This window comes from Macrotis lagotis, chromosome 7 (assembly GCF_037893015.1).
Source record: "Macrotis lagotis isolate mMagLag1 chromosome 7, bilby.v1.9.chrom.fasta, whole genome shotgun sequence".
NCBI lineage: Eukaryota > Metazoa > Chordata > Mammalia > Peramelemorphia > Peramelidae > Macrotis > Macrotis lagotis.
In genome coordinates this window covers 123,020,528-123,034,632 of record NC_133664.1, presented here as the reverse complement: position 1 = coordinate 123,034,632, position 14,105 = coordinate 123,020,528, and the positions used below count along the sequence as shown (strand labels likewise).

At 38.2% G+C, this 14,105-nt stretch overlaps 1 protein-coding gene across 2 annotated transcripts in view; it reads right to left on the bottom strand.

Annotated features, from left to right (window-relative positions):
• The window catches only part of ZNF800 (zinc finger protein 800), a 248,662-nt gene extending 247,488 nt beyond the window's left edge, over positions 1–1,174 (bottom strand). For both annotated transcript variants that reach the window (XM_074193776.1, XM_074193780.1), the window contains exon 1: positions 1,082–1,174. In XM_074193776.1, the coding sequence (XP_074049877.1) occupies positions 1,082–1,142 (61 nt within the window). In that variant the 5' untranslated portion in view covers positions 1,143–1,174. The remainder of the gene's footprint in view (positions 1–1,081) is intronic.
• Between the last annotated feature and the right edge of the window lie 12,931 nt (positions 1,175–14,105).

The window sequence follows — 14,105 nt, the reverse complement described above, 5'->3', positions numbered from 1 at the left end:
GAAATCAGCTGTTTTATGGCAAAAGACTAAGTAGTGGTAGAAGTAAAGTGACAGAAAAAAAAAGAAACCCAGTGCTCCCTGTCATGAGCTGAACAGAGGGCTCCCCCAAAAAACAGGAAAGTCACCATTTATTCTATTATTTAAAAGAAAATCATTCCACTAAAGTGAACAGTATTGTAATGAAATCTGGCACATTCAGGTATATTAACACTATCACCACCCCCAAATGTTTCCATTCTAAAGGCCTAAAGTGATCCAGCAAACTCTTCATTGAGGCTAGGATAAAGTACTGTGTACACTTAATGAATAACTGAATGAATTAATTAATTAATAACTTTTATGGAAATATATAGTCAAAGAATGTATACATTTCTGTACATTCATATACAACTACTCCTAAGGTGGGAAGAAAAGATTTTATTTTGAAAAAAAAGTGAAAATGTTTATTCTGTGATTCTATTTTAAGCCGTTCATATAAATGCCTATGAATAAATTAAACTTCACTTCAAATCACTGTTCTAATGTAAGTAGAAACATCTGTCAAACAAATTTAGATCTCACCGTTTAAAAGTGAAAATGAAGCTAAAAGGCATCACTGGGTGGCTAAAGCCCAGAATATTCCAGTTCACAAGTTAAATCAAAAAGCCCCCTTCTGTCTGATGAATATACACTAAGAATGCGGAGGCTTACTAAAGATATATGCAAAAAAAATGGCTTGTTTTGAAAATGTATATGATGAGAGATAACTTAAACACGGTTATTGCTATTTAGCAGAAGCCCGGAGCTGCATTTTTAAACCGCGTAACTTGTAAGGAAAGCAGGACTGTTGCCTAGTCTCCTTTCACATAAACTCAGCAGATTCGGGGGGGTTTTAAGAAGCCTCAAAGCACCAATCTACACAAAGATGTGCACTTTTTCGCTTTCCTTTCCGTCTGGCACTCGCAAGGGCACGGGGAACGGCTCGAGCTGTCTTTCAAGTTAAAGGAAAAGAGGGCCGAGTGGCGGCCGCGGTGGGGATGCCTGGCCGCGGCACCGTCCGTGTGCCCCAGGGCCCCGGCGGGCAGGGCGGGCCGGCCTCTACCTGGCTCGCAGCATCCATGGTGGTGGTGGTCCGTCTGACAGCACTTGTCCCTCAGCGGCATCTTCGGCGGGGCGACCTGCTGGGCTCCTACAGCCCCCCCGCTCCGCATCGCGGCTCCCCTGCGGGAGGAAGCACAAGCCCCGTCAGCGGCGCCGGGCCTCCCGGGCCCCCCCCGCGGCCCCCTCGGCCGGGCCGCGGCGTCCCGACAAAGCTGAGGCGCCGCGGGGCAGCGCGCGAGGGGCCCCCGCCGGGGCGCGGGGGGCGGGGGCGGCCCGGCCCGCAAGCCCCCTCGGGGCGCGTGGGGGGAGGGGGCGGCCCGGGTCGGCGGTCCGCGCGGCGCCGGGCGTTTTAAAGCCGCCCCCGTCTCCCGGGCTGGGCGGGAGGCAGCCGGGCCCGACCCCACCCCCACCCCCGAGGCGGCCGGCGCGGCTTACCCCGGGTCCCGGAGGGCTGGGGCCGGCGGCGGCGGCTCTCGACGTCCCGGCCCGCGGGCGGGGGCGCGGGCGCCGGCGGTTGACAGGGGGAACCGCCCCGACCGCCGCCCCTCGGGAGGCCCGGCCTGCAGGCGGCCGCGGCGGGAGCCCCTTCACCTGCAGGACGCGCCTCTGCTCCGGGGAAGGGGAGGGGCCGGCCGCGGGGCTCTCCTCGCCTTTGGGGGCGCTGCTGGAGGGAACTTTATGGAGTCCGCGCTCCCCCTTCCCGAAGACACGAGCAGCGGGCGGCCCGAGGGGAGCTCGGGGGGAGGGGGTCAAGCCGAGGCTCCGGAGCCGACGACAGGGAGCTGGGAGGCGGGCGGCTGACCCCGGACGGAGATGGGGAGAGGGCAGGAAGTGACAAGCGCACGGAGGAGGGAGCGGGAGGGTGGCCGGCACTCCCGGGGCAGCGCGGCGCGGGGCGCATGCGCGGAACCCACGCTTCCTGGGGCCGCGGCGGCGGCGGGCGGGCTGCCTCCTCCGGCCGCCGCCGGGGTAGGGCTGCCCTTGACCGCCGAAGGGGACGGAGCGCCCCACCTGCCCGCCCCGCACACCGCAAAACGGGCTGGGTGAGAAAGGAGGAGGAATGCATCTGCACTGGGTCACACCAAAGGCGAAAAGGCTCCCGTCCCGGAGGGGCCCCGGGGCAATGGTCCCGACCCCCGATCAACTTCAAAAGTTTGCATCGAGTCTGACGAGAAAGAAAGAGCATCTTCCCTGACGACCCTGTAAAAGTTCCTGCTGTATGCCAGACCCTACACTTAAATTCTGCGGACAAAAAAATAAAAATAAGGGCAAATGACAGTCTGACGAATTAATGCTTCTGTCCTGGCCTTCCTCATTCTATCTTTTAAAGGCGTTCAGACCCTCAAGATTCGGACTCTCCTTCCACTGCCGCCACTTATCGCCTCTTTGCAGATGACTCAAATCTATCTCCAACGACAACGTCTCCCTACAGTTCCAGTTCCATATTAATTTCCAACTGACTGATAGATAATCTCTACTCAAAACGTTTATTAACCGAACTTAGCTTCTTACCAAACTGGCCCCTTCCCTGTGCCTTCTAACTTCTCTTTTTTTTTGTAACGATGTCATCATCCTCCCAGTCCTCCAAGGCTTACAAGCTCAGTCGTCTTTTGACTTTGTCACCCCCTTTCCCTCAGCTCACACACCCATTCCGTTGCTTTGTTCTCTGTTTCCCGGAGAGAGGATAACCCGCTAAATTTACAGCAAGATCTAGGTTCAAATTCCACCTCATACTCAGGAGCTGCTATGCGATCTTGGGACCCTTCATCCACCTTTCTAAACCTCCGTTTCCCCATCTATAAAATGATGATAGCACCTACCCTGAAAGGATTGTTCTATAGATCAGATGGGATAATTATGTAAAGCGCTGTAGAACGATGTTAAATATTCAGTGCTGCTTCAATCTAGGCCCTCACCCCCACTCCCACCACAAAAGTAATGCAGGCTATCGTTTCTCAGGCTATTGGTGATAGCCTTTTTCTATCTTAAACAACGTCACCCAAGTTCGAACTTCTAACCACAGCATTATAATTATAATTCACTTAATAACCTTCCATGATTCCTCATTGCCTAATGAATCCCATAAACTTTTGATCTTGACATTCAAGGCTCTTCAACTCTGGCTCCACCCTGAATATGCTTATAATACTTCCTTTCAACCAAACTGGGTCACTTTGTCTTCCCCATTCTTGTTCTGCCCTTTTCCTTCTCGCTTTGATTTCCACATGCTGCTCTCCTTTGTAATGGTCTTCCTCCTCCACTCCATCCCATCAATATTTCCACCTGTTGACAAGCCTTGTCTGACTTAGATGAAAGTGTGCTCATTCTTATTTTTGTGTATCTTTAGTATTTCCCTCTTCTATCATGGTCTTTGTGTGCACTTGTTCTACTCAAGCCATTAGAATAAGAACTTTTTAATAACAGAATCTATATATCTTACCTATTTTAATATCAACAGAAAAAAAATTGGTTAAATTGGAATTGTTTACTTGATTTGCCCAAGCTGTGAAGACTTGTCTTGCTTCTTATTAAACCCTCCCCTGCTTAGAAGGGTCCTCCCAGTTTAGAATTATTGAGAGTTTTCCAAATGACGCTTTAAGCTAAATCAATCCCTTTCAACAGATTTAAAAAAAAAAACCTACTCTGCTCTTCCCTATCATAAACTATATATTCTGACCATCTTTGTACTTATGCAGTCAAACTGGAGAATCCAAAGAAGAGAATTGAAAGAATTCATAAAATCTATATATTTGGGAGAAGAAAAAGTGAATTCCATTTTTAAAATCAAATGTGGATTTAAATAGGTGTATGTAAATTGACAAAGGCAGAAGTATTTGGTTAGGTCTCAGAGCTTATGTTCCTAAATTGTGGAGCTAATAAAAAGTAAAAGGAAGAGGTAGAAAAAGTGTTCCCCTGTGAACCTAGAAAGTTCTAAGTGATGTATACTCATTAAAATTTTATCCCATGATCTCTCAATTCTAGTAAGTCTCATATGAATATTGAAATATCTCAACAACAAAAATAATGCAGCAACTTCAAAAGTTTAGAAAAAATATTAATTTAACAAGTAGAAAAGATGGAAACTTTTCTTGTCTGGAACCAGACTCTATTTCATTTTCTGGCTATTTCTAAACCATGTCACTTATATTCTCTGGTCACCCTTCTCTCGTCTCCCACCAGAACTTAGGGGCAGGGACTATTTTTATTTGTATTGCATCCTTAGTGCTTATAGCCCAAACTGACATATTAAACCTGGAAAAATGCTTTATCATACATTCATTCCAATGAGATTGATAAAGGCACATTATACAATGACTTAGAGAGTATATCTCTTGGTATTTAGAGGGTTTCCTGAATAGCTAATTGACCAATGAAATAAGTTTTGGAAAGTTTTTCAAAGATGAGAATTGGAAAACAAAGTACTGTGAGAGAGAGTAAATATACAACATAAGCTTTGATCTGAATTGCCAGTGAAGGATAAGTGTTACCTTTCAAGTTGTATACTGAATATATTCAGGTTCATGAAGTGGGGATGACTGGAATCTCCCTAATAATCTCCCACCATTTCTATGGAGGAAGGAATAAGGAGCTGATAAAATAGAATAAAAATGAGACTAGGGCTGCATAGGCATATAAAATTTAGGAACACTAGGAGGTCAAGTCCAATCAGATCATCCAGATCAAATTTTTAAAGAAACTACACGAAGGGGCGGCTAGGTGCCGTAGTGGATAAAGCACCGGTCCTGGAGTCAGGAGTACCTGGGTTCAAATCCGGTCTCAGACACTTAATAATTACCTAGCTGTGTGGCCTTGGGCAAGCCACTTAACCCCGTTTGCCCTGCAAAAAACCTAAAAAAAAAAGAAACTACACGAAATAGCTATTATCTGAAAAAGACACATGTCTCAGAGAACTTTACAAACTTCCTTGATACACATTATCTAATCTTTAAATTTTTTCAAATACTTGACATTTCATCCATGTTGATGGTACTTCCACTGATACAGCAACTATAATATGAGTTAAAAGATGGTCTCCAGGAGTTGCTGGGCCAAAAATAATGAGACCCACCTGGTCATGAGACTTTCTGAATTTACCTTGGATAACAAATACTTCATTACCAGGGCATTATTTAAACCTTTCCAATTTGATGAGGGTGCCAGGGATTACACCCTACTAGCATGAACATCAAGAACTAAGTCATTCAACTAAGAACACCTTCACATCACAATGACTTATTAAATTAGAACTTATATATCTTGAAACAGTCATTTTTTGGTATTCTGCCCTCATTGGACAATATAATTGTCTACCATCAAATATTATACCTTTATATACAGTCCTGGAAGACCTTAAATTACACAATCTGTGCCTTCTATTGGGTTAAATAATTTGTCCAAACACAAAAGCACCAGTTAAAAAAATTGATCAAATTGACCAAACTCTGTGTGTTAGCCCTGTATGGATACAATTTGAGTGACTCTTTAATTTTTTTCTCCTCAATTTTTCCCCCTAAAACCTATAATCATTTTATTGCCTTTCTGTTGGAAACATTCCAGCATTTCAGACCTGGTTTTAATTACAAGAGCTTAATAGCTGATAACACTCTAATATGGGTAGAAAAGCCCAACTCATTAAGAATATATAAATATATAATATATATAAATATATATTTATATATAAAAATATATAAAAACCCACTTCTCTGTGTCATGGGTGATGCTAATTCCTAAAATATCACATTTATCTCCCCTAACCATTTGGCTTGCCCCATGCCTAAAATGCATTGTCTAAGCTATTTGAATTCTCTTCATTAAGCTCAACTCATACCACCCCCATAAAGCCTTTCCTCTTACTTGCAGCTAAAAATTGTTCTCCCTCCTCAGAATTTCTTATAGAATTCTGCTACCCACTTTTTTTGAATTACTTTTTTGAAGTTTTTAGAAGGCAGGAATTGTGTTTTTCATTTTTGTATCCTCAGTGCTTAACCTAGTGCCTTGGTTTCAAAGTAAGTGCTAAATAAATAGATGTTGAATTTATCTGAACTATAATCAGGTCAACTATAATACTATTATTTGAGGCTATCCACAAGGACAGGGAAATGGTTTCATTAATAAACTTCAGCAAAGTAGCAGAATATAAAATAAGCCCACATAAATCATCAGCATTTCTATATATAAACAACAAAGCTCAAGGGTAATTACGAGAGAAATTCCATTTAAAATAACTGTAGACAACTAAAATACTTGGGACTCTATCTCCCAAGACAAACCCAGAAACTATATGAACACAATGTCAAAATACTTTTCACATAAAGTCAGATCTAAACAATTGCTCGTGATCAGGATGAGCTAATATAATAAAAATGACAATTCTACCCAAATTAAATTACTTATTCAGTGCCATACCAATCAAACTACCAAAAACCTATTTTACAGAGCTAGAAAAAATAGTAACAAAATTCATCTAGAGCAACAAAAGTTCAAGAATATCAAGAGAATTAATGAAAAAAAATAAAAAGGAAGGTGGCCCAGCTGTGCCAGATCTAAAACTATACTATAAAACCACAGTCATCAAAACTGCCTAGTATTATTTAAGAAATAAGAGTAATGGATCAATGGATTAGAATAGGTACAAAAGAAACAGTAGAAAATGACCTCAGTAATCTACTGTTTGGCAAAAACAAAGACATTAGGTTATAGGATAAAAACTCACTATTTGACAAAAACTGTTGGGGAACTGGAAAATAGTATGGCAAAAACTAGACATAGACCCACATCTCATACCCTATATCAAAATAAGGTCAAAATAGGTACAAGATTTTAGACAAAAAGGGAGATACCATAGAAAAATTAAGAGATCCAGAAATACTCTTATCTGTTGGATCTATGGAAAGGGGAAAAATTATGACAAAACAAGAAATAGAGAACATTATAAATTACAAAATGGATGACTTTGACTATATTAAAATTTAAAAGCTTTTACACTAATAAAACCAATGCAGTCAAGATTAGAAGGAAAACAAAGTTGAGAAACAATTTTCACAAAATGTTTCTGATAAAGGCCTCATTTCCAAAATATATAAAACATTGAATCGAATTTATAAGATTATAAGTCATTCCCTAGTTGATAAATAGTAAAAGGATATGAACAAGCAATTTTCAGGTGAAGAAATTAAAGCTATATATTGTCATATGAAAAAATGCTCCAAATCATTTTTTATTAGAGAAATTCAAATTAATATAACCTTACACCTATCAGTTTGGCTAAGATGACAAGGAAAATGATCAGTGTTATAAAGGATGTGGTAGATAAATGCAAATTAAAATAACCTTATACCTATCAGTTTGGCTAAGATGACAAAGAAAATGATCAATGTTATAAAGGATGTGGGAAACCTGGGACATTTTCTAGAGAGCAATCTAGAACTATGCCCAAAGAGCAATAAAACTGATCATACCCTTTGACCCAGCAATACCAATACTGATCCACTCATTCTGAAGAGGAATCTGGAAGTATGCCCAAAGAGCAATAAAACTCATCATAATCACACCCTTTGACCCAGCAATACCAATACTAAGCCTATATCCAAAAGAAATCATAAAAAATGGGAAAAGTTCCATATATTCAAAAATCAACTCTTTTTGTAGTAGCAAAGAATTAGAAATTGAGGGACTATTCATTGATTGGGGAATGACTGAACAAGTTGTGGAATATATATTGGAGTACTATTCTGTAAGAAACTATGAGTGGTCAGACTTTAGAGAAGCATGAAAAGAATAACATGAACTGATGTTGAGTGAAATAAGCAGGACCAAGAGAGCACTATGTACATTAACAATATTGTGAGTTGAACAACTATGATGGATGCATCTCCTCTCAGCAGTTCAGAAACCAAGGAGAATCCTGGGAGAACTATTATGGACAATGCCATCCATATCCAGAGGGGAAAAAAAAAACAAACCAAACCACAGAATCTGAATGCATATTATGGTCACTTTTAACAACTTCTATGTTTTTCCTTTCTATATCATGGTTTTCTTTCTTTTCCTTTAGTCCTAATTCCTCTTACACAAAATGAATATGTTAAACAGAACTGTACAACTTTTACCAGACTGTTTACTGCTGGGAGCGGGGAGGAAAGGGAGAATGTTAGAAAAATGTGTAATTTGGGGAACAGCTAGGTTGCGCAGTGGATAGAGCACAGGCCCTGGGATCAGGAGTACCTGAGTTCAAATTTGGCCTCAGCCACTTAATAATTACCTAGCTGTGTGGCCTTGGGCAATCCATTTAACCCCATTTGCCTTGCAAAAGCCTTAAAAAAAAACAGAATTGGGGAAAAATGTGTAATTTATGAATTTGCAAATAGAGGATTGTTGAAAAACTACCAAAACATTTAATTGGAAAAATAAAATATCAATTTTTTTTAAAAAAAGAAATGATGTTATTATAAAACAATCTTCTTTGTAATCTTTTTTCACTCTCATCTTTCTCTTTTGGTAATTTCACCTGATTCCAATGATCATTTAGGCAGAAGCCTCTCAGATAGTCTCACAGCTATCAAACATTTCAAACTATGTCCCAGAGGCATCTTGAACTCAAGATCCAGAACTCAGTATTCTCCATTCTCCACTTTTAAACTCTGGACCACATCTGTCAAAACCAAATATAGTTATTTGACCATAATTAGCTTTTTCTCATTAATTAGGCAATCAGAATCAAATTTCTTTCCCCTTCCATCTTTTTTCATTAGATTATAAAGTACTGGAGAGAAGGAATTATCTTTTTCTTTTTTTTTTAAATCCCAGCACAGAACTGAGCCTGGAACATAGTAGGCACTTAGCAAATATTTATTGTTTTAATTATTAAATTGAATGTCATTCTTAAGCCATAAAATGTTTATAAAGATTAAAATGCATTCAGATTTTAAAAAACAACAACCATTATTAGACAAAATAAAAAATCTATATGCCACAAGCTTTAGCTTCATCTGAACTTTTGAGGAATTGAAAATATCAGGTATCTTCAGATTTATATTCTAATTTAAGGGGTAACTGTTACTTGAGGGAACAGAAAAGTGTATCTAATGAGTTTACTGTGGGTTATTTATTATCTTTAATCAGATTGCTTTACTGTAAATCATATATTGTGATGTTCTAAGCAATTTCTTTTGCAAGGGTGAACATGAGGAAAATAATGAGCTGTCTTTTCTATGTTAATACTATGCCACCAAAAAGACATATTTTAATTTATTTTTTTTGCAGAAGTGATTCTAGGTTTCTATGTATTTATCCACACATTCACCTTGTCTACATGTTTGATGTTAGAATACACTATGTAGCTGCAGAAAAGACTAAAACTGACTATTCTAGAAAAGACTTAAGTCTGAAACTTTAGAGTCAGTAGAGTCTTTAGACTATATGATATTATCTATAAACTATGAATATTCTCTGACAAAGCTGATAATTTTGCTCATGGTAAAGATAAGGACAAATTTTATTAGCAAAGTAGTAGAGTAGATATCCATTCTAGATTTGCCACAATTTAAGGCAAATCCAATGAATTTGCATTGTGTGCATATATATATATATATATATATATATATATATATAATCACAGAGATAAGATTAGATTTATATATGTATATATGCTTATATTATATATCAATGTTTTTAAATATATGTTTATTTAATTTCCAGAAGAATCAGATGAAACACAAGGAAGAAAACAATTTCATGTTATTAAGTCATACATAATCACTAGATACCCCATAAACCAAATATCCCAAAGGTATGCTATATGTTTTAGTCAGTGGCTAGGTGAATGGAATGTTCAGGAGTTCTTGACCTTCTGGTGTAAAGGCTTGCTGCTAATCCATTTTTGGAATCCACCTGTCCCTCAATTCTCACTTGGAGTTCCAAGAAGTTGTGAAGCATACACAGCAGTCATATCTTGGCAAAATTTCCTTGGCCCACAGACTAACCCAAGTTCAGGGTACCTGACAGGCCTTAAACCTATTTAGTGAATTAGGGATGTGTCTACCCAAAGGATATGAAGACTTCCCTCATCAAAATGGAAGATAGAACAAGTTGTTTTAATGACCATGAAAATGGTTAAAGCAGGTGATGTGGAGCACTTAGGTCAGACATGGAAGATGCCAAGGTCATCCACTTCATCATGGGTCATCACTGGTCAAATAAAAGAAGCTAGTGACCTCGTGCATCTCTGTCCCACTTAAGTACAATTCACTTGCAAGACAACACCTCCTGGAGTCATTAGTTCTTTTCAAAAACAAAGGACAACTGGCTGTGTGATCCTACTCTTTTCACTTCAGCCCTCTCAGACTACAAGTGGCAAAGAAAGTACTAAAACTTCTCTTTATTAAGTTGCCTTATCTAGGTCTTCCTCATATCAATGAAATCATATGTCCCTAACCTTATCAATTTAGATACATTTATTAGGTCTGTCTCCAATGTAGAAAACTTACCCCAATTTTAAGTTATAAATTAAAATAATATTAAGCCAATTTGTTAACATGGAAGTATGAGCTTATTCTGATTATAAAGATTCTTCCAAAAGCCTTCTGATTGTAAGTCTCCTAATTTAAACAATTTTTCCCATTGAAAGAAAATGATCACAAACCTTATGAAAAGGGAATGAATAAAATAAGTACAAGCCAGTAACATTCTTTTTAAAAAGTCAAATCATTTTTAATTTATTAATTTAATTAGGATCTCATTTAATTTAATTAGGATTTATTAATTTAAATAGGATCTCAAATACTTGCTATATGACCTCTAGGCAAATCATTTAATCCTATTTGCCTCAGTTTCCTCATCTATAAGATGAGCTTGAGTATCATTCCAGAATCTTTGACAAGACAACCCTCCCAGGGTCACAGTAGGGTAGGACACAACTGAACAAAAGAACAAAATATGTCTGGCACTGGGAATATTAAAACCAGAAACAAAGAAAAGATAATCCCTGCTTTCAAAGAACCACAGTCTAATAGGGAAGACAATATGCAAACAACTATATTCAAACAAACTACATATAGGATAATTTTAAAATAGAGGTTAAAAGAGATCAGGAAAGTCTTCTAACAAAGCAAGATTTTACATGGGACTTGAAAGAATCTGAAAAAGTTTTCTAAAAAATCATATGTTTATCTAAAAAAATATGTGTTGTAGGGAAAGAAGAGGAAACATTTGTCTATATAAATTCAGTGCAGCCTGGTTAAAAAGATTTTTGCAGGGAGGAAAAAATCTTTGCAAAACTTTCAAATTCCAAAATTGGGAAAATTGCCCAAGTGAGAGCATAACATCCACAAAAGTTAGAATGTCTTAGGTAAATCAGACATTAAGAAGAGCAAAAAGTCTTTGAAGAGAATCTTCTTTAAGGACCTCTAAAATTCACAAAAAAAAAAAAAAAGTCCATCTAATACAAGAAGAAAGCCAGTTACAGAATAAGTAATGATGAAAGGCAGGAAATGGGCATGGAAAGATGACAAGGAAGAAGAAGAGATGAGAAGATGTCCAAAAAAGGCTAAATAAGCCATTTAGCTGAATCTTTTCTGAGGACTAATTATGGAGAATCCTACATATGCTTGCCAAAAAGACTATTTTATGGATAATTCACACAGAGTAAACATTCACAAGAGGGTCAGAAGAGGTGATACTGGGATACTCTGAAAGTCTCTCTTCAGAACTTTAGAATTGATTGTACTCATGGGAGACACTGGCCCAGGAAAATGTGCCCTTATCAGAGAGGGTGCTGTGCTCTAGGAACAAGGCAAATCAAAGGAAACATGAGATACATAAATTTAGAGTAAACATCCCAAGTGTTCTCACAGACTATTTGTGGTTGAGCATTCCAAACCTGTATTTTGGTCTGATCAGCTGTAGTTGGACACACTGGGACACACTGTAAGTTGTCTCTTTAACATGGTGATGTCATTTTGATCTTATTTGATATTGAAGGACAAGAACCAACCAACCAACTCCGTATCCCCTAAAATGAGTGAGTTGGAAGAACTAGACTAAATATTAATCAGAACTTCAGGAAGTTCTAAGCCAAATTACTAAAATAAATGGAAAAATAGCAGTAATATATGGTATTCAATTAAGAGTTTTGAAGGAATTCAAAAATGAAATTAGAGAACTGTTGGTCTAAATGTATAATCTGTTGCAAGTACCAAATGTGAGGTTGAACTATTAGTTTTTAAAATGAGACTCTTGTTCAAAAGAAAGACTTCTGAGGATACCTGGGAATTTACAGACAAATGACTTTCATTTACTTCTGTAACAAATAAATAATTGAAGTATATGATGAAGGATAAAACTGTAAAACAAAATAAGTCTGTTAGGGGAAAGGTAATTTCATCTACACAGGAAAGTCATCCCTGGTATTCTTAGGAATTATTTGAGAAGGTGAAAGAGAGCATTACATAGCTGATAGAGTGCTGGGTTTATAATCAGGAAGACCTGTGTTTAAATCTCACCTCTGACTAAGTCATATGAAATTAGCTAAATCCGTTAGATTTACTAGGAGATTCAAGAAATGGCTTTGTTACAACTAAGAATGGGTTTGGGCTAGGGAAAGAGTAGTAGGAAGATACTGGTCACTCCTTCTCTGAATGAAGGAATGTAAATAATAAGGTTCCAGTTTTGTCAGGCCTTATTTAGCATGGGAAAAGGAAGGGGAATAGGCATTACAAAATGCTTATTATGTGACAGAAATTGGGCTAAATGCTTTACAAATATTGTCTCCTCTGATCCTCAAAATAAAGGGGAAGTAGATGCTGTTATTCTCTTATTATCTCCATTTTGTCCTTGAGGAAACAGAGACAAATAAAAGATCACATTGCTATCAAAAGTCCGAAGTCAAATTTTAACTTATCTTTCTAACTCCAGGCCCAGGATACACATGCGGGTCACCAGCTCCCACATGGAATGTTATACATGGAAATCATCTTATTTGACTTCTGGAAAAATTGTGAGATTTGGAATAATCTGATGATTTGCACAAAGTCTCAGATCTAGTCAGTAATTGACCATAGATTCAAATTCAGTTTTCCTGATTCCCAATTTGTGGACTTCTTGCCAAAAAGAGCTTTGGGAATAATTTAGAAGATGGAATGTTTAGTGAAATTCCCTAAATTTGTGGGTTCTGTTGTGACAGGGAGGGCAAATTAATGGGGATGGATTGGAAGAAAATCATAAGAATCTGTGTGAGTGAGACAAAAAAAGTCAAATGATTTTTAATATGAACACATATAGTTAATACATTTAAGTGAAAATGATCTAGATAAAAATTAAATGAATGAATCTCAGCTATCAGGTTAAACCTAGAAGAGTTTTTGTCATTGTAGAGATCTTCTGAGGATGGGGTTCCAATACACTGTGTAGTCAAAAAGAACAACATGTTGAGCATCATCAAACAAGGATATTCCATTCTTATAATCCAACAACATCTGGAATACTTGAAGTTTTGCTTAGCACAACTTAAGATAGACATAAGGAAAGTTGAGAAAGTTTAAAAAGTAACTAATATGATCCAAATAATGGGCAAGCTATTGTTTAAGACAAACTAAAAAGAGTATGATCAACATTATGTGTATGGTCTGGATAGAATGAACACAGTCATATGTACCAGATCCTAACATGATAGGATTGGAAGTAGATCATGGGGTGGGAATTGGGACAGTTAAAACTTGAACAAGACAAGGTTCCAGAATCTAATTGGGAGATTCTTCAGACACCATTTAATCCAACTCAACTCTCTACAAGACACTAAGAGGACTCATCCATCATTACCTTGAAGATGTAGTATACAAAGCCTGCTATTTCAATAGTACCTCATTCCACTTTGGAATTATTCTAATTGTTGGGAAATTCTTATATCAATTAAAATCTTCTCTCTGTGACTGCTTTTCCCTGCTCTCCAGAGCTACATAGAATAAATCTAATTATACTACCATATGAAATCTCTTTATTTGTTGGAAGATATTTAGTTTAGTTTTAAGACT